The following is a 27,186-nucleotide window of genomic DNA, read 5'->3' on the forward strand; positions in this document are numbered from 1 at the left end:
AAGTTTGATTCCCATCACACAATCTCACACACACACACACACACACACACACACACACGTTACAATCATCTGTAACTCCATTTCCATGAATCTGATGCCTCTTATGGCCTCCATGGGCACTGCATGCACGTGGCATACACATGCAGGCGGAAACACCTGTACACGTAAACCAAACACGAAAGTGAGAGTGTGCAGCCCGTCTGACGGACTTTGTACCGACAAGAGTCTGCTCTGGGACCGTTCTGAAACACGAGGCTGTCACTGCTAGCAGCCCATTCAGAGCAAAGTGGAGAGGAGCCAGAGAGGTGGAGGGAAGAAGTCAAGCTGACAGTGAGCGCTTACAAGTCACACCCGAAGGTAGTTTTATCCTTGAACTTAACAAGTACACAGTATCTAACCACCTGCTCTAATTTGCTTCTCTGTGGCTGTGATGAAATACCACAACCAAAAACAAACTGGAGAGAAAGGGGTTTGCTTGGTTTAGAGATCACAGTCCATTGTCAGGAAGTAAAGGCAGGAGTTTAAGGCCAGAGCTTGAAGCAGGAATCGCAAAGGGATACTTCTTACTGGCTTGCTTCTCCTGGCCCACATGCCCAGGGATTGCCCGCAGTGAGGTGGGCCCTCCTACACACAATAAATAAATGATAAAATAAAAATTAAAAGAAAGGGTGACGATGTACCTTCCTAGCATGCGCAAGGCTAACAGCAAGAGGTAGAGGAAGAAGAGGAGGCGGAGTGGGAGAAGAGGAGGTAGAGGAAGGGAGGGGTGAAGTAGAAGTGACAAGCCTTCAGAACTACTGTCACATAGGGTTAGAATCTATTAAAAATCTCAAATACAGTTCAGTTAAAAGGTGCCACTGGGAGATTACATGCAAGACTTGACCTGGCATCTGGGGAGTGGGGTGGGAGGGGCTAGCTTGCTTCAGACAGAATCAGCAATGCCTGCCTGTTGTGAATCTGTTATCGGGAATGTCTTCCTAGGTGAGTCCCACCAAGGTTTTATCTTGTGTCCCAGAGAGGAATCCGTTTTCTCTTAGGTCTGTCGACAGGCAGTCTGTCTCCATTTTTGTGGTTCCCGCCAAGCACCTTTTACCAGCTGAGCCGTCTCACCAGATTCTTTTACTGGGCCTTAATATGGCTCTTTCGGGTGGAGGTTTGACAGTATTGCTCCTTCAGCCCTCCCGTCCCCCAGTAAGCGCGGGGCTCGTCATCTGGGCTTCATCATCACCGGAACATTTTGCTACATGTCTCTCAGTTCTGGCCTAATTTGCCGTCTGTCTTACCCTCTCACTCCTACAGGGACAGAACCCCGGTGGGTCTTGTTCTCTATTGAATTCTCTAATAGTCAGCAGTATGGGGCATATAAGAAAGGTCTAATTTATCATTTGTTAGTTTTAGGTTGTGGTAAGTTTCTCCAAAGATGGCTGATCAACTAACCCAGTTTTCAGAGTGGGGCTCCATTTGTCAGTCTGTCTGTCTCTCCCTCCATGCGTCTCTTAATCTATACTCTATAATTGTTCCCATGCATGGTTTAATCTGGAGATACTTACATCGAAAACCTAAACTTGAAAACCATGCCCAGTGCTTCCTGACCCCAAACCCCATCTAGCCCTGCTTCAAAGAAGTAGTCGCCTCAAGTTTGGTAAGTAAATAAATGTATGAAACAGCACAAGCAAATAGCACAGGTTAAGTACTTTGTCAAGTGTGAACTGTAGAGGGTTCGCGACGGCTATTATCGCCCTAAGTGGGACCGGCAGCCCGGGACACCCCAGGCTTTCTGCAGTGATTCAGAACTGCAGGCAACAGGTCCAGCTTCCCAGCCCGAGGCCCCGCCCCCGGTGAGCGCCCTGAACCATGGGAAGTGACGTCACCGCATGGCAACCGTTGCCAAGGAGCCGTCTCTAGGAACCCGCTAGCGCCCGGGTGCCTCCGGAGGGGTGGGGAAGTGGTTTCGTGAGGAGAATTTGAGGTAACCGCGCCAACTCGCGGTCGGAAACTCGGAGAACCCCCAGTCCCCTCGAACTGCGCCCGCTCCCGGCCGGTGGCGGCGCCAGGGCCTGGTCGGGGGTCGGCCGCGTGGGGACCGGCGGGAGCGGGGTCCCTGGCCCCCCTCGGCCCCGGACTCTGTTCCTGGGACTCGCGGGAGCCAGTGGGCCTGCGCACGCCGCCCCGACTTGAGCCAGATAAAACGCGCGTCCTGGTTTTAATTCTTGCCCCGGCCCCCTGGGTGCTGCTGTGGGTGAGTGCTGGTGAATTAGCGCGGCCAGTTGCGCTGGAAGAGGGATTGTAATTGCTTTTGCTAATTTTAGCGCGCAGCGCCCGCCGGGCACCGACAGCCTACCTGTTTAAGAACATCCTTGTCCTCTGAAAGCTGGTGGGCGACCTGGGGTGCGGGAACCCCGACCGATTTCTTTCTTTAAAAAAGTTTTTTTGGTTGCCATATATTAGTTATGCATAATGGGTGCCATTATGCTATCTTCATCTTCATACATGCATACAGTGTCTTTTGATTATACTGCTCCGACTTCCCACTCCCCTGATTCCCTTTCCATTTCCCAACTCATCTCCCTTCGACTTTAATGATCCCCCCCCTTCTTTTTTGGTGGTCCTATGAGTTTAATTATGGTTTCTTTCAGGAGCATGGGTTACTTATCAGTGGCACACCATTGAAGAAAATATAGATCCCTCCCTTAGCAACCATTACCTGTCTATAAATACTCATGATCCCCCAGAACCCTGCTTTTCTTCTCTCTTTTTAGCAACATTTTACTCATTTATTCAGATATTTGGTTTGATTTTGTGTTTCTGAAAGAGAAAAAAAAGACCTGATAATTTCAAAATTGTTTTAAATTAAATATATGTGGATATGAAGATGTGTATTGATATATTTTTACAGCCGAAAACTTGAAGCTCCACAGTTTTAAAAAAATAAAGATAATTACTTTTATTTATTTTTGGTTTGTGTTTTGAGACACGGCTTCTCTGTGTGGGTTTCTCTGTGTATCCCTGGTTGTCCAGGAATTCACTCTGTAGACCCAGCTGGGCTCCAACTCAGAGATCTGCTTGCCTCTGCCTCCTAGCACTGAGATTAAAAGTGCAAACCACACTTCCTGGCTAAGATATTTTGATATAAGCTTAAAAGAAATCTTAAATTTAGAAGCTATGCTGGTTATGCCATCCTTTTCTGACTTTTTACTGTTTTATTTACTCATAATCGTATTATTATGAAATAGTAATATCTTTAGTTTTTTAAATGTTTTCTAAACATAAGCTTCACCCACCCAATTAAGGAACCCATTTCACGCCATGCTTGGTGGACCTTGATTTTAATCCCAGCATTTAGGGAGGTAGAGTCTAGGTCTACATAGTGGGCCTGTAGCCCAGGCCACCTAGGCCTACACAGCGAGATCTTTCAAAAGGAATTTTTTATTTTTTTAAGAGCAAGATGCTCATGGCTTCACTTTATATCTTGAGTGAAATAGTATCTATTTCATAGTTTTAACTAAGAAAGCATTAAGATAACTTTTGCTTCCTTTGTCTCACTTATCTTTCTAGTTTAATCGGGTCTTATGTAGCCCAGGCTGGCCTCAAACTCTGGCTCCTTCTCTCTCAGCCTCTGCAGTCCTAGGGTTATAGACCAATATACAGGAGTAGCAGTTCAGTCTGGGGTGGTTTTGATAAGGTCTCAAGTGGCCTACGCTGCTTTGACCTCACTGAGTAGCCAAGGTTCACCTTGTACTTCTTTTTGTTTTATTTTTTGAGACAGAGTTTCCCAGTAGCTATGGAGCCTGTCCTGGAACTCACTCTGTAGACTGGACTGGCATTGAACTCCCAGAGATCCGCCTGCCTCTGCCTCCCGAGTGCTGGGATTAAAAGCGTGCACCACCACTGCCCGGCCCACTTTGCATTCTGATTGTCCTGTTTCCATGTGCAGCCACTTCCAGTTTAGTCAGTGCTAGGAGTTGAATTCAGGGCTTCCTACATTTTAGGCAAGCCCTCGACCAACTACGCCAAGTCCCCAGCCCAGTTCATTTTAGTAAACAATTTCCCGTGGTAAAGCCTTTTCAGCAGTTGAATCAGATACATTTTTTTTTTTTTTTTTGGTTTTTCGAGACAGGGTTTCTCTGTGGTTTTGGAGCCTGTCCTGGAACTAGCTCTTGTAGACCAGGCTGGTCTCGAACTCACAGAGATCCGCCTGCCTCTGCCTCCCGAGTGCTGGGATTAAAGGCGTGCGCCACCACCGCCCGGCCAGATACATATTTTTTTAGTTTAGAATTTAAAGTATTTATTTTAGGTGTATGTTTTGCCTGCATGTATGTATGTGCACCACATGCATGCTGATGCCCGTGATGTTCAGAAGAGGATGTTAGAGTCCCCGGAAATGAAGTTAGGGATGGTTGTGAGCCACCACGTGGGTGCTGGGAACCAAACCCCAGATCCTCTACAAGAGCAACCAGTGCTCTTAACTGCTGAGTGTTCTTTCCAGTCCCAGAAACTCAGTTTTTTTTTTTTATAAGGTTATGGTCTTTCATAAAGGCCTTATTTCTTCTTGACTTAGGCTTCTGTGTTTTATTTTTTTTTAATTTGTTTTGTTTTTTGGCTTGAGGCCTATGAACAAGTTCATTCAGTCATTGTTTCCAGCTCAATGTGTATTCACAATGGAAATGTGATTCCTCATGGAAAGTACAGTTTTGCAAAGAAAGAAACAATGTACACCTAAGAAAGTAGAACAACATAAAAAGTAGCCTAAGGAAAGCCGAGTAGCCCATATGGTGGGGGTGGAGGGCAGACTCTGTTTCTTTGCTGCAGAACTTGAGGGTTTCCTGAGATAACTTGAACCTGAGCTTGGTGAGAGTCACACCCAAACAAGGGAAGCAATCCTGCCAGGCAGAGAAAAGTAGGTGGAAGCAGGGAGCAGTGACTGGGCCGGCTTCAGAGTGAGAGGCTGAGTTAGATCATAGAGGATCAGCCCTCAGTCCATAGGAAAGAGAGCTTACAGGTGATTTGGGATGAGAGGTGGTGGCCAAATGCTGGAGACAGTTTCCTCGTTGGAGGTAAAAGGAAACCAGGGCTTGGATTACCCAGAGTTGTCTTCTCCCAGGCTAATCCAGTAATAGCAATGGGTGGAGAGCATGTGCTGGAGACCTGAACAGCACTAGAGAACATGCCTGGGCTGTATGTGGTGTGTGGGCCCTGCTTGCATTCTGTGGGTGAGGCTAAGCACAAATAGGGGCTCCATCGCCAGATCTGCTTGCCAAAAGGAACAAGATCTAGATTGTTACCATAAAAATCTGATATTTTAATGTGAGTTACCAATTTAAAACAAAAACTAAAATTTTGCCTGTAATTCTTTCTTTAACTGTGTAGCTGGACTGGAGAGGCTTTGCCTGTAATTCTTTCTTTAACCCAGGGTAAAAACTGTGTAGCTGGACTGGAGAGGCTTTAGTGTAAGTGGACCGTGTCCAGGTGACTGCTGCCAGAGCTGATGTGTGGACAAAAGCAGTCAATATTAAATGTTAACAGCATATATAGATTCCATTAGAAATTTCATAGTTTGATTTCTTCCAACAAACTGGCCTTTCCCCCACATTTTGTATGCTGTACAGACCTCTCTGTACCCCTCTGTATATAGGATTATACTTCCTATAATCTTAGTTCTGATTCTCTCCCAACACTTTCTTTAGCTATCAAGATTAAGGAATCCCCTCCTCTTTTTTTCCCCACTTTTTAGTTTTAAGCTATAAAAGACTTAATCATGAGTGACCAAATCAAGTTCATTGTGGATAGCCTCAATAAGGAGCCTTTTAAGAAGAACTATAATTTAATCACATTTGATTCTCTGGGACCAATGCAACTATTACAAGTTCTCAATGATGTTCTAGCTGAGATCGATCCCAAGGTAAGTTTTCTCTTCAGTTCCATTTTTTATTAGTTTTTTTTGTTTGCTTTGTTGTTGTTGTTTTTTAACACAGCCCTGGTTGTCCTGGAACTCACTTTGTAAACCAGGATGGCCTCACTGAGATCTGCCTGCCTCTGCCTCCTGAGTTCTGGGATTAAAGAAGTGGCTAAATTTTCTCCTTCTTTGTAATGAAAAGTCTGTTAGGACAGCCCGCCTTTGCCTCTAACTATTGTGGGTCTGCAAAGCCCTCCTCAGGTCTTGTTTACCCTGCTTGTAAAGCAATAGTAAATGATCCCTACTAACGCACATTTCAGTTGTCTACGAAAAAAAGTTTGTTTGTTTTACATTTTATTTATTTTATGTGCTTGTGTATGGGCATGTACATGCTTATCAAACCCAAGAAAGAGGACAACTTTCAGGCATCAGTTCTCGCCTTCTACCATGTGAGTCCCTGTGATCAAATTGGGGTTGCCAGGCTTGGTGGAAGACCCCTTTACCCATTAAGCCATTTCGCTGGCCCCTCAGTTTTCTATTCAAACCTTATTTAGACATTATTTCTCTACTTTTAGACACAAATAGCTTTGGTCCTGGAATAAAGATGCATTTTACAAAAGGTTTTATTGTACTGCAGGTTAGCTCATGTCTTTTATCCACTTTCTGTGAAGCTTGACTTTCTAAACGTGAATCCTGACCTGACTTGTGTGCTCCCTCACTTGGAATCTGAGCCCTGCACTTATTCTGCTTTATGAAGAGACCATTGTGCCTGTTAGCTCCACCAGAACAAGCTTGTCAATGAGTTTAAATATTTTTCTTTGTTAAATATACAACAATGACATATTTTTCAATTTATTTATTTGTTAGCAAGATGTTGATATCAGAGAGGAGATGCCAGAGCAGACAGCCAAGAGAATGTTGAACCTTCTTGGTATCCTTAAGTACAAACCTCCAGGAAATGCTACAGACATGTAAGAATCTGCTCATATATCATGTTTTCTTAAAGCTCAAACCTCCAGATGCTGTAGTTGGTCTTTTTAGGTAACACCCGGCCCTCCCTCTTCTGATTGCCTTAGGACATTACAGAATTTGAAAACCATTTTAATCCTTCGAATGCTGTGTTGTCACGTAGAAAGTCGTAAGTGGGTCAGTTCTTCCCCTCTGGCCAAAAAAGTCAGGTGAATACCATTTTGTGATTTATGCCATTCTAGATAAAAATAACTGGGGCTGGAAAATGGTCAGTGGTTAATAATGTTTGCTGCTCCTTCAGAGGACCTGAGTTTAGTGGTCACAATCATCTCCAGCTCCAGCTCCAGGTATCAAATTCCCTCTTCTGGCCTCTCAGGGCAGACACACACACACACACACACATGCGTGCGCACGCACACACACACCTGCACACACAGCATGTACTTACACAAATATACACATACATATAAATAAAAATCTTAAGAAACCAAAACAACTTAAATGCTGCCCAGCCAGCATTAAGAATTAAGGCTTTGCTTTGGAAACTAGCTCTTGTAGACCAGGCTGGCCTCAAACTCACAGAGTTTGCCGCCTGCCTCTGCCTCCGAGTGCTGGGGTTAAAGGCATGCGCCACCACTGTCCAGCTATTTAATTTTTTTTCAACACAACTTCTTGGATACTTTAGTAATATATTGAGGATTTAGTTTTCTGACTAATGTAAGACTGACTTTAGCCTCGTATTCATATTTTAAAAATTGTTCTGTAAAGCAATAAGGACCCTGTAAGTTACGCTGTGAATCAAGGCTGTCTTTTCCAGTTATGCTGACTGCATCTGCGGTGTGTTTTCTTCTTAGGAGTACCTTTCGTCAAGGTTTGGTGATTGGAAGTAAACCTGTAATTTACCCAGTGCTCCACTGGCTTCTTCAGAGGAGTAATGAACTAAAGAAAAGGGCATATTTAGCTCGTTTTTTAATAAAACTGGAGGTGCCAAGTGAATTTCTACAAGATGAAACTGTGGCCGACACCAATAAACAGGTACATATAGTGAACAAAGCTGCTTGGCTTCAGTGATAATCTCTCTCTAATTGTTACTTTAGGGTTCCAAGTGACACCAAAGAAAATGGTGTCAGCTGTGGTCATATCTTAAACAGTGACTTTCACACACAAATACTATTATTTGGTGATAGGAAATGGATGGTCAAGAGCTTTCTGTACTAGGTCATTCTGGGTAGATGGACTCCTGGGCTGGAGACTGCAGAGCACTGTGCCGATCAGTAAGGTAATTATGCAGTTTGCCATCCAAATGAGAGAGAAGCTGCTGTCGTGATAGTACACCAGGACAAATGATAGACTTGTGGGCGCTGCAGCTGATGCAGGCTTGCAGTTCTTTCAGGATAGAGAGTGCATTTTTCTCACCATCATTGGCTTCTGGCCTTGGATCTTTCTTTAAGCTCTTCACTACTGAGGTCTAATTCCTGGGTCCTCTTGTCAGTACCTGGCTGACCACAGACGGCAGAAGCAGAGAAACCAGGCTGGATTTCAAAGAATTTTAGTTTTTTTATACTTAGATTGATTTTGGGGTCAGTTTGTTATGAAGTTTGTAATTCTGTCTTTTCCAGTAGACTATGAGGTCCAAGGAGACAGGTGTGTCTGTCTTTGTTTTCTTCCAGGCTTTAGTATAGTGACTTCTGTATATTGGTTGCTTAGTATTTGGGCTGAATCAAAACAACCAAATATTTTTATTTTTCATCTGTGTATTGTTATAGCTGTCATCAAAAGTAAAGTTAATATTGGTCTCTTAAAGCCACGGCTGTATGTACATAGGTCAAATGCCATAGTAAGCACTTATGTGATAAAACAGGGATATGTAAGTGTGAAGTATTTCTACTCCCTTCTCACCCCCTTCATAATGGGTTCATATGTATTGCATAGATCACTAGCAGTGATTTTAAAAGACTGCATTTTGGATATCTGTTTGATATGTTTTGGTAATGTCAATTCCTTTAGAGGAAGTTTATTAATAGTATCTCTTAATATACTTAGCTAATTAAGAGGATAAAAGGCAATAAAGATGTTGTTCTTGAAGCGTGTCTGAGAGGTATGTGTATTTAAAAAGAGCACATTTAACAAAGATACTAATAAAAATGATGCCAGGTGGTGGTGATGCACACCTTTAATCCTAGTACTAAGGAGCAGAGGCAGGAGTATCTCTGTGAGTCTGAGGCCAGCCTGGTCTACAGAGCGAGTTCCAGGACATCCAGGGCTGTTAAACAGAGAAACAGTATCTCGAAAAACCAGTATATGTATGTGTATATATACATACATATAATACATATATATAATACACATATACATGTGTATATATACATATATTATATGTATATGTATGTATATATACATATACATATATGTGTATGTATACATATAGAGGGGAGGGAGAGGAAGAATGTTGTCTTTCTGAATGAAAAGTTTTAGAATGAATGATTTGTAGATTTATAGAATATGATCAGTCAAAAATATTAATTTCTTGATGTTATCATTTAAAAAATACTGTGGTGTGTATGTGTGTGGTGCTAGAGATTGAAACGGTCTTTTTTTAAAAAAAGTAATTTTTTATTTTATGCGCATTGGTGTTTTGCTTGCATGTATGTCTGTCTGAGGGTGTCAAATCTTGGAGTTACAGACAGTTGTGAGCTGCCATGTGGGTGCTGGGAATTGAACCCAGGTCCTCTGAAAGAGTAGTTATTAGTGCTCTTAACCACCCAGCCATCTCTCCAGCACCTGAACCTAGGGTCTTATGCATGTTAGGTACATGTTCTACCACTGAGCTATACTTTCAGACCATAGACTACTGCTCATTTAAAAATTAGGGTAACAGCTATGGTATTATTCATTAATCTGACTACTGTTTATTACAGGCCCGTGAGGATTATGTCCTATAGTAAGCCCTGGGGTTCTGAAGGTATTCATACCAAATGCATTCTAGCCCTCCTGGCTATTGCTGTTTCCTGGAGGGAGGCAGACAAGTAACTACTCTGTTATGACATGATCTCTACTCTGATAGACAAGGGGCCAAAGCAGGCTTCGCTGAGAACAGTGGTAGCTATGCTCGGACTGTGAATCTGTTATCCAGGTTAGCAGGGATGGTGTTGCAAGTGTTCTCAGAGGGAATAGGATAGGTAACCTGCAGGTGGGAGCCAGGGCTGTTCCAGGGACAACATAGCAAGAGTTGAGATCATGAGAAAGAAAATAGCCAGAAATGGAGCCAGAGAAGTATTTAGTGAGGAGACCATGCAAATCTTGTTTTTATATGCTGTATGGATTGTAAGAATATGCAGGATTTTGTTTTTGATTTTTGATATGTAGCCCATTCTGACCTTACACCCCTGATCCTTCTGCCTCAGTCTTCAAAAGCCTAGAATTACATTATGCAGTCAAGACTGCTTTTTTTTAAAAAAATATTTATTTATTTATACAGTGTTCTGTCTGTATGCCTGCATGCAGGCAGAAGAGGGCGCCAGACCTCACTACAGATGGTTGTGAGCCACCATGTGGTTGCCGGGAATTGAACTCAGGACCTTTGGAAGGGCAGGCAATGCTCTTAACCACTGAGCCATCTCTCCAGCCCTTTTTTTTTGGTTTGTCGAGACAGGGTTTCTCTGTAGCTTTGGAGCCTGTCCTGGAACTAGCTCTTGTAGACCAGGCTGGCCTCGAACTCACAGAGAGCCTCCTCCCAAATGCTGGGATTAAAGGTGTGCGCCACCACCGCCCGGCTGCTTTTTGTTTTTTTTTTTTTTTTTTTTTTTTGTTTTTTTGATTTTTCGAGACAGGGTTTCTCCGTAGCTTTTGGTTCCTGTCCTGGAACTAGCTCTTGTAGACCAGGCTGGCCTCAAACTCACAGAGATCCGCCTGCCTCTGCCTCCCGAGTACTGGGATTAAAGGCGTGCGCCACCACCGCCCGGCTTGCTTTTTGTTTTTTAAGGCAGGGTTTCTCTGTGTAGCTTTGGAGCCTGTCCTAGAATTTGCTTTGTAGACCTGTAGACCAGGCTGGCCTCAAACTTACAGATCCACTACCTCCTGAGTGCTAGGATTAAACCTAGTGTGCCACCACCACCTGGCAGTAACTGTTTTTTGTTTTATTTTGTTTTGTTTTGTTTTTTTTTTGTTTTTTCAAGACAGGGTTTCTCTGTAGCTTTGGAGCCTGCCCTGGAACTAGCTCTTGTAGACCAGGCTATCCTCGAACTCACAGAAATCAGCCTGCCTCTGCTTCCTGAGTACTGGGATTAAAGGTGTGTGCCACCACCGTCCGGCTCTAGTAACTGCTTTTAAGAACATGTATTTAAGCCGGGCAATGGTGGCGCACGCCTTTAATCCCAGCACTCAGGAGGCAGAGGCAGGCGGATCTCTGTGAGTTGGAGACCAGCCTGGTCTACAAGAGCTAGTTCCAGGACAGGCTCCAAAGCCACAGAGAAACCCTGTCTCAAAAAACAAAACAAAACAAAAAAAACCAAACCCCCAAAAAAACCAAAACATGTATTTAATGTTTTTTTTCTAAGGATTTAAGTGATTGCAGCAAGTTAGTGGGCAGCTTGATGAAGAGAACATGACTGGATGTAGTCATAACTGGTAACCTGCTAACTTCCTCTTTCAGTATGAAGAACTGATGGAAGCTTTTAAAACTCTGCATAAAGAATGTGAGCAGCTCAAAACATCTGGATTTTCTACAGCAGAAATAAGAAGGGTAAAGAAATATCCATTTGGACTTGAATGATACTATATTCAGATTTTTGGTAAAGAAATATCCATTTGGACTTGAATGATACCTTATTCAGATTGTTTGACTTTAGTTAATCCAGGCTGAGTTTTAACTGTATGAAAACTAGTGATGGTAAATGAGTGCTTTGTGGGCTTTAGTATTGGTGTGCACATCAGTTGGTGGTGTGCACATATGTGTCTGTGTGTGCACATAGAGGCCAAAGATGTCTGGAATCTTCCTTTGCTTTCTATATTAGTTTTTGCGGCAGAATCTCTCACTGACCCTGAAGCTTAGGTTAGCCTGACTGGCCAGCGATAGCTGTCTGTGTCTAACCCCAGCACTGGAATTCCAGGCACACTCAGTCATGCCCAGCTTTTCCTTTGTAGTTCTTTACTGAAAAAAATCAGCGAGGGCTGTGAGTTCATGTTTCATGTTGACAGCTAGCCGGGATTTAGAAATACTTCATTTTGACTCTTTATTTGGTATATGTTCTATATATGATATAGAAAATGCAGAAAAGAACAAAGAAGGAAAAGTTGTGTTGTGTGTATATGAGATCATGCAGTACATTATTACCTGTCTTGCTTTCTTTATGAAGGCTCGAGGACTACCTCAGGTGTCATCATCAGGGTGCCGTTATCCTCCTTAGAGACAGGGTTTCTCATTGGCCTGAAGCTCATCAATTAGGTGAGACTGTCAGGCCAGCCAGGCTCAGAGAACCCCCTGTTTCCACCTCCCTAGTGCTGGGAATGCAAGTGTGTGTTAGCATGCTCACTTACTGTGCAGGTGCTGGAGAATGGGATGGGACTCAGGTCCTGCCTTTTGTTTGCTAGACAGGCTTTACCATCTGAGTCTCCCACGGTCTCACTGCTTTCTTAAGGTTTTTTTTTTTTTTTTTTTTTTTTTGAATTTTTGAGACAGGGTTTCTCTGTAGCTTTTGGTTCCTGTCCTGGAACTAGCTCTGCTAGACCAGGCTGGCCTCCAACTCACAGAGATCCGCCTGCCTCTGCCTCCCAAGTGCTGGGATTAAAGGCGTGCGCCACCACCGCCCAGCTAAGGTTTGTTTTTATGATTTTTAAAATGTGTCTGTGTGTGTGTATCTGTGTTGGGAGTATGTGCATCTGTGTGGGAGTGTGTGCATCTGTGTGGGAGTGTGTGCATGTAAGTGCATGTGCCTGCAAAGTCCAGAGATGGATGTTGGATTCCCCAGAGCTGGAGTTACAGGCATTAAAAGCGGCCTAACATGGATGCTGGGAGCCAAACTCAGGCATACATGCTCTTAGCCCACTGGACCATCTCTTCAGCCCCTTGCTGCTTTTTAATTATTACTTTGTGAGTGTGTTTTCATTGTTAGCTTTCTATGAAATTATAGCAATGTCCAAATTAGTTTTCTATAGTACATATACATTAATCATATTTAGGTTTTGGCTTAATTTTTTTGCTATTATAAATAATGCCATGATTATCAACATAATTTTTGTATGGCTGTGATAGTTTCTTTGCAATATTTTTTAGATATATAATTGCTTGTTAAAGCACATAAATTATTTTAGGGCTTTTAATACATGTTTTCCAGAAAATATTTTTTACTTTCTGCCCAGGCGTTTAGGTACTTTCCTAAACTTGCTATTCTGACTTGCATGAGTCTTGTATTTTTAGAATTCCTGTGTTATGAGTGCTATCTTTATATTCTCATTAAATCAGAGACATCAAAGTTTCTTCCTCAGGGAAGCCGTCCCTGACTCCCTAAATAGATCACTTTCCCTAGTTCTTTTCCTGTTATGGCATTCATTGCCCTTATAATTGCCTTAATTTCTGTCTTTCTAAATGCATGAAGCCCTAAGAAGGGAAGGGATATGCCTGTGCATCTTCACCACTGTCCTCCCAGTGCCTGACACGGGGCCTGGCATTTGGCAGGCCCTCAATAGGAGTTTGTTGATTAGAAATGGAAGGTGAGCTGAGCTCCGGTCGATAAGAAGGCCTGGTGAGAGAGCCTTTGCTGTGCTCTGGGAATGATGACTCAGAATGCAGAGTCTGATTTTAATTTCATTCATTATTACTAAATATTCTTGAACCTCTTCTCTGTAGCAGATTTAGATAATATGGTTAAAAAAGAAATAGAAAAGAATTCACTCACAATCATGTGCTCTTGAGGTACCTATTGTTGACAATTTCCCTTGGAATTGAGCTATATATAAGTATTGTAATTTGCTTCTTTCAAGGAATGTCATTTCATGCCTTTTCCATGTCATTAAACACTCTTCTAATGACTTTCATTTTGTTACACTGTAGTTAATCATTGTCAGACATTTAGATCCTTTCAAATTTGAGCTTCATCGGCATCAGTATAATCCTTATAGAAAAGTCTGGATTTAAGTGAACATTTTTATTACATTTATTTGTGTGTGTGTGTGTGTGCGTGTGCGTGTGCGCGCGCACGCGCCAGCATACATGTGGAGGGAGGTCAGAGGACGGCTTATGGGAGTTATTCTCTCCTTCTACCATGTAGGTCCTAAAATTGACCTTAGGTTTTTCAGTGCCCTTACCCACTGAGTCATCTTGCAGACCTTAGTGAACATTTTATTAGGATCCCAAGTGCAGTGTCCCTGATGCATCTTTATTCTCACATTATCCTTTAACACAGCACTGTCAGTAGTGAGAGTGCCCATGTCCTGACGTCCTACCAGTTCTGGCTACCATTGTTTATGTTACCTAGTATTAGTGAATAGGTTTTTGGTTTTTGTTTGTTTGTTTAGGAAGGATGTTAGTTTTTCTGTTTTCATTACCAACTATTGTAGAGCTGATTTAAGAAAGAAGGCAGTTTATTTTTAATTTTTTTTTTCAGAGAGAAAATTGGTTGACAAACCCATATACAATTTTACTTTTTTGGTTTTTAGACACAGGGTTTCTCTGTAGCTTTGGAGCCTGTCCTGGAACTAACTCTTGTGGACCAGGCTGACCTCGAACTCACAGAGACTCACCTGCTTCTGCCTCCTGAATGCTGGGATTAAAGGTATATGCCACTACCGCTTGGTTTTTAAGAACACCAAATGGGTCAGACATGGCGGTGCATGCCTCTGGTCCCAGTACTCGGGGGGCAGAGACAGGTGGATTTCTGGGAGTTCGAGGCCAGCCTGGTCTACAAGAGCTAGTTCCGGGACGGGCACTAAAGCCACAGAGAAACCCTGTCTCAAAAAACAAACAAACAAAAAGAAACAAAAGCCCACCATAACCTTAAAAGTAATTTTGATGGGAAATCAGCAAGATATATGGTTTGTTATTTAACAAAGTAGATGGGATGTCAGCAGCTGTTCATGTATTTAGGCCTATATACATTTCATTACGGAAGATTTTTGAAGAATCATGTAGCCGTATTTGGAATCAGAACACAAGTGTGCTGGCTGGCAGCTTTACCTTGCTGTGCTATCACCTGCTTTAGTTGCTTTTCTAGATGAACGCCAAGCTGCCAAAAAAAAATTCTCTTGCATAAAGCCCTGGGGGAAATGGAAATGCCCTTAAATCAAAAGAGGATCTTTGTTTCTTGCTGCTCTGGTTGTGATGGGATAGTAGAGCAGGGCTTGTGCAAAACCCACCTCAAACCTGTAGACTGAGAGTGTTTTTAATGGCCTCTTTACTACTGTTTAGGACATCAGCGCAATGGAAGAAGAAAAAGACCAACTCATGAAGAGAGTTGAACGTTTGAAGAAAAGGGTAAGTCGGGAATTAGCCCCATAGACTTCAGTGAGTCCCAAGGCCTGGCAGAGATTTAGGAATGCAAATAAAGATTAACTCAGGCATGGGCATCCAGGGGAGGATGGACTCAAGTAACACTGGGGAAAGGGAATCTCCCAGGCAGTAGCCCAAAACTTTCAAGGACCTGGAGTTGAAAGCTTGGCTGTCATCTCGGGGAGTACTGTTTACCAAAAGGAAATGATGAGTGGATGTGGGAGTCACATGACTTGCTAATGCCTTCCTCAAATGTGACAGTAACATGTACTACTTATTCCTTTACTGTAGGTGGAGACTGTTCAGAATCATCAGCGGATGCTTAAAATAGCAAGACAGCTTCGGGTTGAGAAAGAGAGAGAAGAATTTCTTGCACAACAGAAACAGGAACAAAAGAATCAGGTATCCACAGAAAGTTTATACTCAGGATCACAGAAGTAGCTCCTCTTAGTAAATATATATATATATATATATATATATATATATATATATATACATACATATATGAATTTTAGAATTTCGTATTTCCTCTTGGCAGCATGATGGACCTACTCTTTTTCTTTAGGACTTTGTGTGTGTGTGTTTTGCTGGGAATCAAACCAGGGCCTTGCTTGTGCTGCGCATGTACTATATGACTGAGCTTTCTTCCTAGTCAAGACTACTGTTTTTTCTTTCTTTCCCTTTGTTTTTCCCTTTTGCAGTATTTGAGGAGTGAACCTAAAGCACATGCTAGACAAGCACTCTGCAATTGAGCTATATTTCCAGCTTTCTTTTTACTTTTAATTTTGAGGCATGATTTGCTTATTTGCCACTGGAGTAAAATGTGCAGGGTCCTGTGATCTCCGAAACCAAAAGAGCATTTTTAGTGCCTTAGATGTAGGATGTTTGTAAAGATTCTGTTCCACTAGCAGCTAATCTTCCTGATGCACAGTAGAATAATTCTCTGCTGTGTAGGAACAGCATGAGTCAACTACAGTCAATACTTAACCACATAGTATGGAGCCCCAAATAAGGTGTTGCTGCTGTTGACAATGTCACAAAATACTCTTAATTAAAAATACTCTTGAGTCCTCAGAATCACCCACACTGTCATGTTTTTAAGCTTCACCTTAAAGAAGAAATTATTTGGCCTGAAAATTTTAATTTATTAAAATCTGCCTTAATCTTTAAAAATATATTTCAAATCAGTGTAATTTCTAAATTGCCAATTTAAACTGGCAGCTGAGTGATTTAGTTCCATGGGAACTTGACTTGGCACCACAGCAGCTGCCCTGCAGCGGTGAGCTCTGTTTCCTGAGCCTCAAGTGGTTATCTAATGTCATTCTCTGATGCTGTAGAGTACTGAGAATGGTAACATCTCCCAAGGCCAAGGAAACCACGCTTCACAGAAAAAGCTCTGCATGTATCTCTCCAGTGATTAGTTAGTTAGTTAGCTTAGTTTTGGAAGCAGGGTCTTTTTATGTAGTCCTGGCTGTCCTGGAGTTTGGTACGTAGACTGGCCTTGAACTCACAGAGATCTTCCTGCCTCCTAAGTGCTGGGATTAAAGGCAAATGCCACCACACCAGCCACAAAGATTTTTCTTTAATCACCAACTGAAACAGCAACTAAAGAAAAATGTGGAAGCATGTCTTAAATTTTGTATGAGGGACTAGGTAGATGGTTCAGTAGATAAGAGCACCCAATATTCTTGCAGAAGATCTGTGTTTGGTTCCCATTACCCACATAGGATGGCGTACAACTTCTTATAACTAATCCCATGGGCTCTTCAGATCTGCATGCAGTGGCACACACACACACACACACACACACACACACACACACACAAACACTCAGGTACACACACATTTGAAAAAACTAGTTTTTTGATTTTTTGAGACAGGGTTTCTCTGTGGCTTTGGAGCCTATCCTGGAACTAGCTCTTGTAGACCAGGCTGGCCTCGATCTCACAGAGATCTGCCTGCCTCTACCTCCTGAGTGCTGGGATTAAAGGCATGTGCCACCACCGCCCGACCAGTTTAATGTACTTATTTTCTTAGTATTTACCTGTTTCTTCTATAATGTGAGAGTCCCATGTATCCCCATTGCTTGCCTATGTGAGCATTGTTTCACTAAATCAAATTGTTGTTTAAAGCTGTTTCACGCAGTGCAGAGATTGCAAAGAGTGCAGAACCAGCTGAAAAGTATGCGGCATGCAGCAGCAGATGCGAAGCCTGAAAGTAAGTGAACTTTATTTAGATGTTTTTATGATTCCCTGTGGCTTTTTTCTTTAACATTTCTTTTATTTATTTTTATTTTATGTGCATTGGTGCTTTGCCTGCATGTATGTCTGTGTAAGGCTGTTATAGACAGTTGTTAGCTGCCATGTGGGTGCTGGGAATTGAACCCAGGTCCTCTGGGAGAGCAGTCAGTGCCCTTAACCACTGAGCCATCTCTCCAGCCCATAAGTGAAGTTATTACATGATGTAGAAGGTTAGAAAATAGTAATTTACACCAGGATATTCCTTAAAGTGATTAGTGGGAATTAATTATCTCACCATTTTGGAGCATCATTTCCTAGCTGATCAGTAGGAATCAATAAAAACATCCATGGGTTTTCTGCCTGTATACAGAAGAGGCACCAGATCTCATTACAGATGGTTGTGAGCCACCCTATGGTGGCTGGGAATTGAACTCAGGACCTCTGGAAGAGCAGCCAGTGCTCTTAACCTCTGAGCCATCTCCGCAGCCCCCATCCATGGGTTTTCAAAATCATTTTTGGCCTCCTATTTCAGTCAAAGTGTAAAAGTAACATTAGCTGTGGAAGTAAATCCTCCCCTGTGTGCTTAGGGTGGGCGCTGTGAGAAAGATGCAGGGAAAAGCACAGATCCCTGTCGAGGCTGTAAAGAAAAAAAATCAAATACTAGACTTTAGTCTGAATGTTTTCTATGGTCTGGTTTGTAGAATTACAGGGTTAATGATGCGGGTGTCCCTGGCTGAGTTCTATATAGCTTTGCACAGATGAATTGTTCTCATAACCCACTTAAACCCATCCCAGGCATTTTGAAAATGTTCTTGCACATCAGCAAGGAGATTAGCCAAGCTAAAAATAATATAAAGCTCTCATTTGTGTTAGAGAAATATTACAATGTAATCATCTAGCTAAGGGAGGGACAGTAATCTATGGATAGTACATACCCATAGAATGACAGGTGTGTTGGCAAAAATGTACAGAAATTTGGACTCTCATATTTGTTTGTGGAAATGTAAAGGATATAACTGCTTTGAAAAACAGTTGAAAACTTATCAAAAATACTAAAATTTGTCATCATGTGAACTTCTATTTCCATCTTTCAACATTTATCTGTGAGTGGGCACAGGTGTACGGTGTGAGTGTGGAGGTCAGAAGACAATCTGTGGGAGTTGCTTTTCTCCTTCCATCACGTGGACTCCAGAGGTGAAACTCAGGTCATCAGACCTGTAGGCAAGCACCTTTGCTAAATGAGCCGACCCACCAACTCCTGACCACACCCTCTAATCTTAGGCACATACTAAGAGATCTGAAGCACCTATTCATACAGAAACTTGGACATGCCCATAGTAGCATTATTTGTGAGAAGCAAAAGAGTTGCAGGAACCACCTGTTCCTAAACTGATGTATATGGACTAACAAAATATGGCATATCCATACATTGGAAGATTATTCTGCCACCAAAGTGAATGAAGTACTAATATATACTTATGACATACATGAGCCTCAAAAACGTAACTGTAAGTAATCAGCCATAAAAGACCACAATATTGTACAGTACTATTTATAAGAAATATCTAAAATAAGAAAATTCATAGATAGAAGTCAACTCAGTAGAAGAAACTATGGTTGGGAGAAGTCCAAGTAAATACCTGTGAGTTTAGAGACTTTTTTGGGAGCTGATAATAGTGACCTAACAACTGTTCTGGTGGTGGAAACCTGCTTATATACTGAAACCACTGAATTATACCTATAAATGGTTGAAAATGCTAGCTCAATAAAGCTATTAAAAGAGATAATACAGGGGCTGGAGTGATGGCTCATTAGTTAAAATGGCTTAGCTCTTGCAGAAGACCCAGGCTTGGTTTCCAGCATCCCCATGACAGCCTACAACCATCTGTAACTCTAGCTCCAGGGGATCGGATGCCCTTCCCTGATCCATGGGCACTAAACACATGTGGTGCACAGACATAGAATGCAGGTAAAACACCCTAACACATAAACTAAACACTTCAGAAAAAAAGATAGGAGTACAGAACTCCTATTTACAAGATGAATAACTCATACGTCTAGTTTCCGGCTTTCCAAATCACCTCTTGCTCATCTCAATCTAAATTCCAGTTTAAGCAGTAAGCACACATTTAGGTACTGGTGACCTTTAGTTCTTTGTTTACTAAATTTTACTTTTTCATATGCTAATTTTCAGCAGGAAGATTTTTGTCTTTATGTGGGACGTGTTCTTTATGTGTTTCTATTATAAAAGGAAGATGAGGGGCTGGAGAGATGGCTCAGCGGTTAAGAGCACTGACTGCTCTTCCAGAGGACCTGGGTTCGATTCCCAGCACCCACATGGCAGCTCACAACTGTCTGAAAATGCAGTTCCATGAGATCTGACACCTTCACACCAACAAACATAATAAAGTTAAATAAATAAAAAAAAAGTTTTTTTTTAAAAAAAAAGGAAGATGAATGCTCAAAAGACTCCACTGAATTACAGCTATTAAATGATTAATATCAAAAAGTAATTTGTGTGTATAAAAATTTACTAAATACTCTGCTTTAGTAGTTGGGAGGTGTTGTGACATACACTTGTCCTGGGGAGATGCAGTACACATCCAGACAGGGAGCCCACGACGGACTAAAACAAGGACACCAAAGTCCGTAAGTTTTATTGAGGCTGCTTAAGAGGAATATGAGTGAGGCGTTACTTACAGGAGCAGAAATGACTCAAAGACAGCTGCATCACCACAGCCCACTCGAGCTCACAGAACTGGGAACCTGCAGCATACTCCACAGCCTGCAGGCAGCTCAACAGATTGGCGAGTGTCCTTTCCAAGTGACTCTGTTCTAAACTTCCTCCAGGAAGCAAGGGAGAGCTTCTCCTTCCAGGCAGCTGGTCTGTCTCAGTCTCTGCAGCTTGGCCAGTGCATTAGTCAGGGTTCTCTAGAGCAGTCGTTCTCAACCTTCCTAGTGCTGCAACCCTTTAATACAGTCCTCATGCTGTGGGGGCCCCAACTATAACATTATTTTATGGCTCCTTCATAACTGTAATTTTGCTACTGTTATGCATTATAGTGTAGATATCTGAAATGCAGGATATCTGATGTGTGACCCCCAGAAAGTGTTGCAACCCACAGGTTGAGAACCACTGCTCTAGAGTAATATAACTTATAGAATGAGTACATGAGTGTGTGTGTGTGTGTGTGTGTAGAAAGGGGATTTAAATTTTTGGGCAGTGGTGGTGCACACCTTTGACCCCAGCAGTTGGGAGGTAGAGACAGGCAGATCTCTGTAAGTTCGAGGCCACCTTGGTCTATAGAGTGAGTTCTAGGACAGGCTCCAAAAGCTATAGAGAAACCCTGTCTCGAAAAAAAAAAATAGGGACTTTATTAGAATGACTTACAGACTGTGGTCCAGCTGTGAATGGGAAGTCCAAGAATTCAGTAGTTGTTCACAAGGCTGATGTCCCAGCTGGTCATCACTATATGCTGGAATCCCAAAGAAGTAGGTTCTAATGCCAGTGAAAGAATGGGCTTGCTAGTAAGGTGAGAGCAAGCAGGCAAAGAACAAAAACTTCTTCTTCCGTGTCCTTATTTAGACTTCCAGCAGGATATGTGGCCCAGATCAGAGTGGGTTTCTCCAGCTCAAAAGATCTGGAATAATTCCTGATCTCTCTCTTCCCACCCAGGCTAGCCGGTCTTGGCCTCTCCTCTCCCCTCTCCTCTTCCGCCCCCCTCTGTCTCTTTGTTTTTCTGTCCTTTCTCATTCTCTCTTCCCTCCCTTTTAATAAAACATCATATTAAAAAAAAAAAAGACCTGCAATAAAGGCATGTCTTCCTACCTCAGTGTCCAGATCAGAAGTGGATCTTCCTACTTCAAATTAAGATAAAATCCCTCATAGGTGTGGCCTATATTTTGGGTTCTAGTTAATATCAGATATAGCTAGGTTGACAACCAAGAATAGCCATCACAACTAATCTAAGAGTAACTCTCAGCAGCTTTATTGCTTTCTTTGGGAGGGAGGGGCTTAGTAAATCTGATCAGTTTCAGGAACATCCTGAAGCTATTTTGGGTTATCTTCTAGTTTAAGGAGCCTCACTGCAGGGTGTCGTGCTTCTAAAGGACAGTGTCTAGTAAACCGCTAAGCAACAGGAGGTGGGAGTTGAGACTTAAGCTTGAGTAAAAAGAACGCAATCTTTTCTACAGACAGGGAGGAAAAATCAAATCAGGAAAATGGCTGAAAATCTAGATTAAAATAAAATATTATATATAATGCATACACTTTGTGAGTGGACAGGAACTGGTGCCTGGGATTCCCTGGGATTCCCTGGGCTTCCCTGCTCACAGCTCATGCATGCTGGTCAGATACTGTCTTAGGTCTGAACTCTAGTCCCTGACTGTCCTCAGCCTTTGATGAAGGTAGCAGACGTGCTGCTTACCCTGAACTTCCTTTGTAGCCTGTGTCTCAGGACCCTCCCCTTTCTCCAAGCAGTCAGTCATCCAGTTGCTTTTTGTCACTGTAGTGGTAGTGTTTTCAAAACTTTTTAAAATAGAAAAATATTTAAGAATTTTATATTCAAAAATTATTTTAGGCTTTGATTCCATGCACCTGTTACGGGAAGTGTGTAAGTGCCTGGGAATGAAGGTCCTCACGTAGCCAAAGAAGAAGGGATGTGAGAAAATGCCCCGGAATGAGTGCCTGAGTGGACCGCTCTTCATTAAACCTTCTTCTCCAAAGGGGCGGGGCGGGAGCATTAAAAGGATGAATAGGAAATTTGTGGATTTGCATTAATAAAATTTTGCATGTTCTATTTGTACAACAGAACTAAACATACATAATTTTAAAGCTTTGGGCCATATTTATCATTCAATCTTCATACATAGATGAGTTAAGCTGGAAACTTAAAGTTTTTAAAAGTCAAGCCAGAATTTGTAAATGTGTAATGCAAAGATCAGAAATAAACTATACAAATCTCTTCAGGCTGGGGATTTACAATAAAACCATTATTCACTGAAAATCTGTGTATAGTTGTACATTTGCTAAAGTAAGAAAACTATTAAATCTTAAAAACATTCACTATAAACTAATACTTAGGAAAAATCAAAAGCAACCAGATGTAAGATATTTATGAAAGTGAGCACTCACTGTCTCTTTTTTGGATCTAAATTTGTTGACCCCTAGCATCTTCTTCACCGGTTTGATGCTGACAAATTATTATGTGTTACTGTTTATGAGATATTAGAAGTAGAGATACCATAAAAAAAAAAGAAGCCAGTCAAACCTTTAATCCCGGCACTCAGGAGGCTGAGGCCGACGGATCTCTGTGAGTTCATGACTAGCCTGGTCTACAGAGTGAGTTCTAGGGCAGCCAGGACTGTATAGAGACACCAACTAAAAAAACAAACAAACAACAAAAGAAAAGAAAGATTAAAATGTCTGTTATATAGGAGAGGACCTGGGATAGATTTCATTTGTGTTTTTATTTGGCTCACTGGCTTCTTAAATACTTAGTAGGCAAAGAACAGTGGTAGTTTTGATTCTGCAGCTGTTACTTGTATGTATGTTGTGATTTAAGGAATTAGGTTATGAAATTAAAACGATCATAATATCACTTTTACTATAATTCTCTAAATATTCCTCTATGTAAATTGTGATTTGTGGTCATACTAATTAACCTGGAAGGACTTCTGTGGGCTTTTACTGCACTCTGTAAGTGCTGCATGGAGAGCTTTAACCCCGCCCTGTCTGCCTACTCATGAAGCACCACACACACTGTTGGCCTAACCTGTCTTCTTTTTTAGTTTTTCAAGACAGGGATTCTATGTGTACGCCTGGCTGGAGCTTAACTTACATTTCCTTTTTTTTTTTTTTTTTTAAGGCTTAATGAAGAGGCTAGAGGAGGAGATAAAATTTAATTCATATATGGTCACTGAAAAATTCCCAAAAGAATTAGAAAGCAAGAAAAAGGAATTACATTTTTTGCAAAAAGTGGTTTCTGAGCCAGCTATGGGCCACTCTGACCTCCTAGAACTTGAGTCTAAAGTAAGTAAAGATCTTCTAGTTCCCAACTCTGTCTGTTTTGTGAAGAATACCTGCACTGTTCCTACTCGTGGCTCTAGAGCTAGCCTGGGCTAAGAGCTGACGCTTTGCTGATGAGTTGTCTCAGTGAAAATTCTAGAATGTTGTGCTCCTACTTCAGAATAATCATAATATCAGATTTTAAGTGTAATAGGACAGCTTCCAATTTAAAGCTTTTCTTGTGTGCTTGGGCTAGACTTTATTTCAGTGCTCACTGAACCTGGCAACATATTAGAACATTTTGTTTCCTATAAATAAAACACTGCTCATTTGTATATTTTTAAAGTTATGAAAATTGATTGAAAGGTTTTATTTCCTGGTTCCTTAATTTATTCAATAGCTTCGGTAATTAAATATCTAATTCTAACCATATTGCTTTTAATTCACTTAGACAACGTAGATGTCCAAGTCAGATGTGGCTTAAATTTAAGGACCTCTTTGGAGGGATGCATATACTGGAATGTTTTCTATTTCATTTTGTTTTCCTTGTTGAGAAGCTGGTGGTATTCAGTTTTATTACTTTACAAAGGGTTAATGAACAGTATAAATGATATCTATCAAAGGAACCACAGACATTAGAATAGTAAAGTTTTGGATATTCCACATCAACTTTCTCGACTGGGTTTCTGAATTCCCTTGGGGAATGTCTGTCTGGATTCACACTGTGCCTTAGTGATTTGTAAGTCACAGTCAGGTGTGTAGAAAGCAGATACCACATTATGGTGTAAGACTATTTTCTCCTAAATACTTCAGGACTGTGTAGGCCTGTCAGATTCAATCTATAGAAGTAATCAAATTGTACAAATATTATTAAAGTTGTTTCTAAAAGCACTCATAAAAGTCCACTCATACAGTAGTTGGAACTCTGCTCCTCGTGACTTCAGAATTGGTAAAAACTATAAACTCAAGATGAGTGTGTCCTGGAGTCATTACTGAGGTCACTAGTTTGTGTAATCATTTGGAGAGTTGTATGCTTGTCTGTTTGATTGGTCAGTCAGTTGGTTTTTTTCAGAGGATTCCACTATATAGCAGAAACTGACTTTGAAGTACCTATCCTCCTGCCTCAGCCTCCCAAGTGCTGGAGTTTCAGTTACACACCACCACTCCTGGCTCTCATAGGGAGAGTTTTAACATGTCTCACGTTTACGGTCTTTTAGGTCAATGAAATAAACACAGAGATCAATCAGTTGATTGAGAAGAAAATGATGAGAAATGAGCCAATTGAAGGCAAGCTCTCACTGTATAGGCAACAGGTAAGGCCTTTCTCTCGCTCACATACTTAAGTCTGTAGTTTATGGGGAAGGCTGTGTTATCTGCAGGTAAGGCCTTTCTCTCGCTCACATACTTAAGTCTGTAGTTTATGGGGAAGGCTGTGTTATCTGAAAGGTGAAGAGGAAGTAAAGAACAAAGGCTTTTCTGTCAGTGCTAATCCCCATGTTATAACAAAGAAGTAGCAGACAGCAGGAAGGCCGAGTTTGAAATGCAGTGTGCCAATTTCTGTGAATGTGGAATTCTGTCTTCTAAATGGCAAGTTTATGTTAGGAGGTGTAAGTCAAAATACAGCCAAAATATGTGTACACTCTCAGATTAAAGTATTGATTTGTTGCCGGATGGTGGTGGTGCACGCTTTTAATCCCAGCAATCTGGGAGACAAAGGCAAGTGAGTCTCTGTGAGCTCAAGGTTAGCCTGGTCTGCAGAGTGAGTTCCAGGGCAGATGCTAAAGCTCCACAGAGAAACACTGTCTTGAAAAGCCAAAAAACAAGACAAACCAAAAAGAATTGATTTGTTGACTGTAATTTTGCTACCCATTTTCCAAGAGATATAATTATATGATATACAGGTTCCAACTTTCAAATTCTTCTGCTTCTTGTCTGTTGGAATTAATTAATAGCATCAACATAATGTTGGCTATAGGAGATGCTGGGCACTTTGATCTTGAGGGATACTCGCCTTTCTCCACTATGTGAGCTCTGCCTCGGCTTGGATCAAAGTTTCTATTTATATTACCTGCCTACACCGCAGTTCCACACAGAGTGCTGCTTCACTCCCTTGTCTGTTAACCTGGAATACTTGCAGATGGGAAGACGCTCCTTCATTGCTTCCCTTTTATACTAAGAAAATAGACTTTTTAAAGGGTTTGTACTAGAGAGTGCTCTTCTGTCACAGTTGTTTCACTCTGTGCTGTTTGTGCTATGCCACAATTTGGCTGATAGCTCTCAAAAACGTGAACATTGTGATTCAGCTGAGAAAATTCCCCAAGGCTGGGTATAGTAGTGTTGGTGCACACTTTTAATCCTAGTGCCCAGAAGGAAACTGCCAGAGGATCTCTGTGAATTCAAGGCCAGCCATAGTGAGCTTCAGGATGGCTAGGAACAGACAGAAATTGTGTCTCAATCCATGGAAGAAAGGAAGGAAAGAAAGAAGAAAGGAAGGCAGGCAATTTTTCAGAGTTCTAGCTCACATAAATGCTCATTCACCTTTAAGAGCAGCTGCTTGGATTTTGTAAACTCATACAATTCTGATGATTCTGATGTTTAACTTAAAAAAATATGTTTATAGTGTTTTGTCTTCATGCATGCCTGCTCACCAGAAGACGGCATCAGATCTCATTACAGATGGTTGTGAGCCACCATGTGGTTGCTGGGAATTGAACTTAGGACTTCTGGAAGAACAACCAGTGCTCTTAACCTCTGAGTTATCTCTTGAGCCCCCTGATATTTAACTTTTGACCTACATCTTATTTATTAAAATGCTGAAGAGATGGCTCTGCATTTAAGGGCAATTGCTGCTCTTGAGGACCCCAGCCCTGTTCCCAGAACCCAGGTCAGGCAGCTCACAACTGCCTGTGGCTTCAGCTCCAGAAAATTTAAATTCAATGCCTTCTGGTCTCCAAGGGCATCCATATACACACATTCTCTCTCTCTCTCTCTCAGTGGTTAAGAGCTCTTGCTGCTCTCATGGAGGGCCCCAGTTCAGTTCCCAGCTCCACATGGCAAATGACAACTTCCTGTACCTCCCATTTCGACGTCCTCTTCTGATCGCCATGAGTTCATGAACACACATGGTGCCATGCCAACACTGAGGCAGACACACATATGCATAACAAATACTTTTTTAAAAATATTTTTAAATGTACCAAATGTGTTTGATATCTTGGCTTTTCATTTTTAAAATATTGGTGTTGATTTAGTGAGCTAAACTGCCTTGCAGTTCTGAAAATAGTGTGTTTGTTTTGGTTTGGTTTGGTTTGGTTTTGGTTTTGGTTTTTCTAGACAGGGTTTCTCTGTAGCTTAGATCCTGTCCTGAACCTCACTCTGTAGACCAGGCTGAGATTCGCCTGTCTCTGCCTTCTGAATGCTGGGATTAAAGGCAGAAAAATCCTGTCTCGAACCTACCCCCTACACACACAAAAAAAAAACCAGCAAAGTTCATTCTGAAATTTTATATTGCTAAAAATTCCAAAAAGTAGATAATTTTACAAGATAACAGAAAACTGAATGTATTTCTTATTTTCTTCTCTTTAAATATTCAATT

At 41.7% G+C, this 27,186-nt stretch overlaps 1 protein-coding gene across 5 annotated transcripts in view; it reads left to right on the forward strand.

Annotated features, from left to right (window-relative positions):
• The first annotated feature begins 333 nt into the window (after positions 1-333).
• The window catches only part of Ift81 (intraflagellar transport 81), a 76,475-nt gene continuing 49,622 nt past the window's right edge, over positions 334-27,186 (forward strand). For 2 of the 5 annotated variants that reach the window (XM_041649336.1, XM_041649340.1), the window contains exons 1-10: positions 1,929-2,239; positions 5,732-5,899; positions 6,761-6,864; positions 7,717-7,897; positions 11,514-11,603; positions 15,264-15,329; positions 15,636-15,746; positions 17,477-17,561; positions 23,452-23,615; positions 24,809-24,904. In XM_041649336.1, coding sequence (XP_041505270.1) covers positions 5,756-5,899; positions 6,761-6,864; positions 7,717-7,897; positions 11,514-11,603; positions 15,264-15,329; positions 15,636-15,746; positions 17,477-17,561; positions 23,452-23,615; positions 24,809-24,904 — 1,041 coding nt within the window. In that variant the 5' untranslated portion in view covers positions 1,929-2,239; positions 5,732-5,755. Of the gene's footprint in view, positions 358-1,908; positions 2,240-5,731; positions 5,900-6,760; positions 6,865-7,716; positions 7,898-11,513; positions 11,604-15,263; positions 15,330-15,635; positions 15,747-17,476; positions 17,562-23,451; positions 23,616-24,808; positions 24,905-27,186 lie in introns of those variants that run through there. The other 3 variants (XM_041649338.1, XM_041649337.1, XM_041649339.1) reach the window with 3 other exon arrangements.

The sequence above is a fragment of the Microtus oregoni genome, unplaced genomic scaffold, assembly GCF_018167655.1.
Source record: "Microtus oregoni isolate MIOR12 unplaced genomic scaffold, Mior012 000003F_ref0000135, whole genome shotgun sequence".
Lineage (NCBI taxonomy): Eukaryota > Metazoa > Chordata > Mammalia > Rodentia > Cricetidae > Microtus > Microtus oregoni.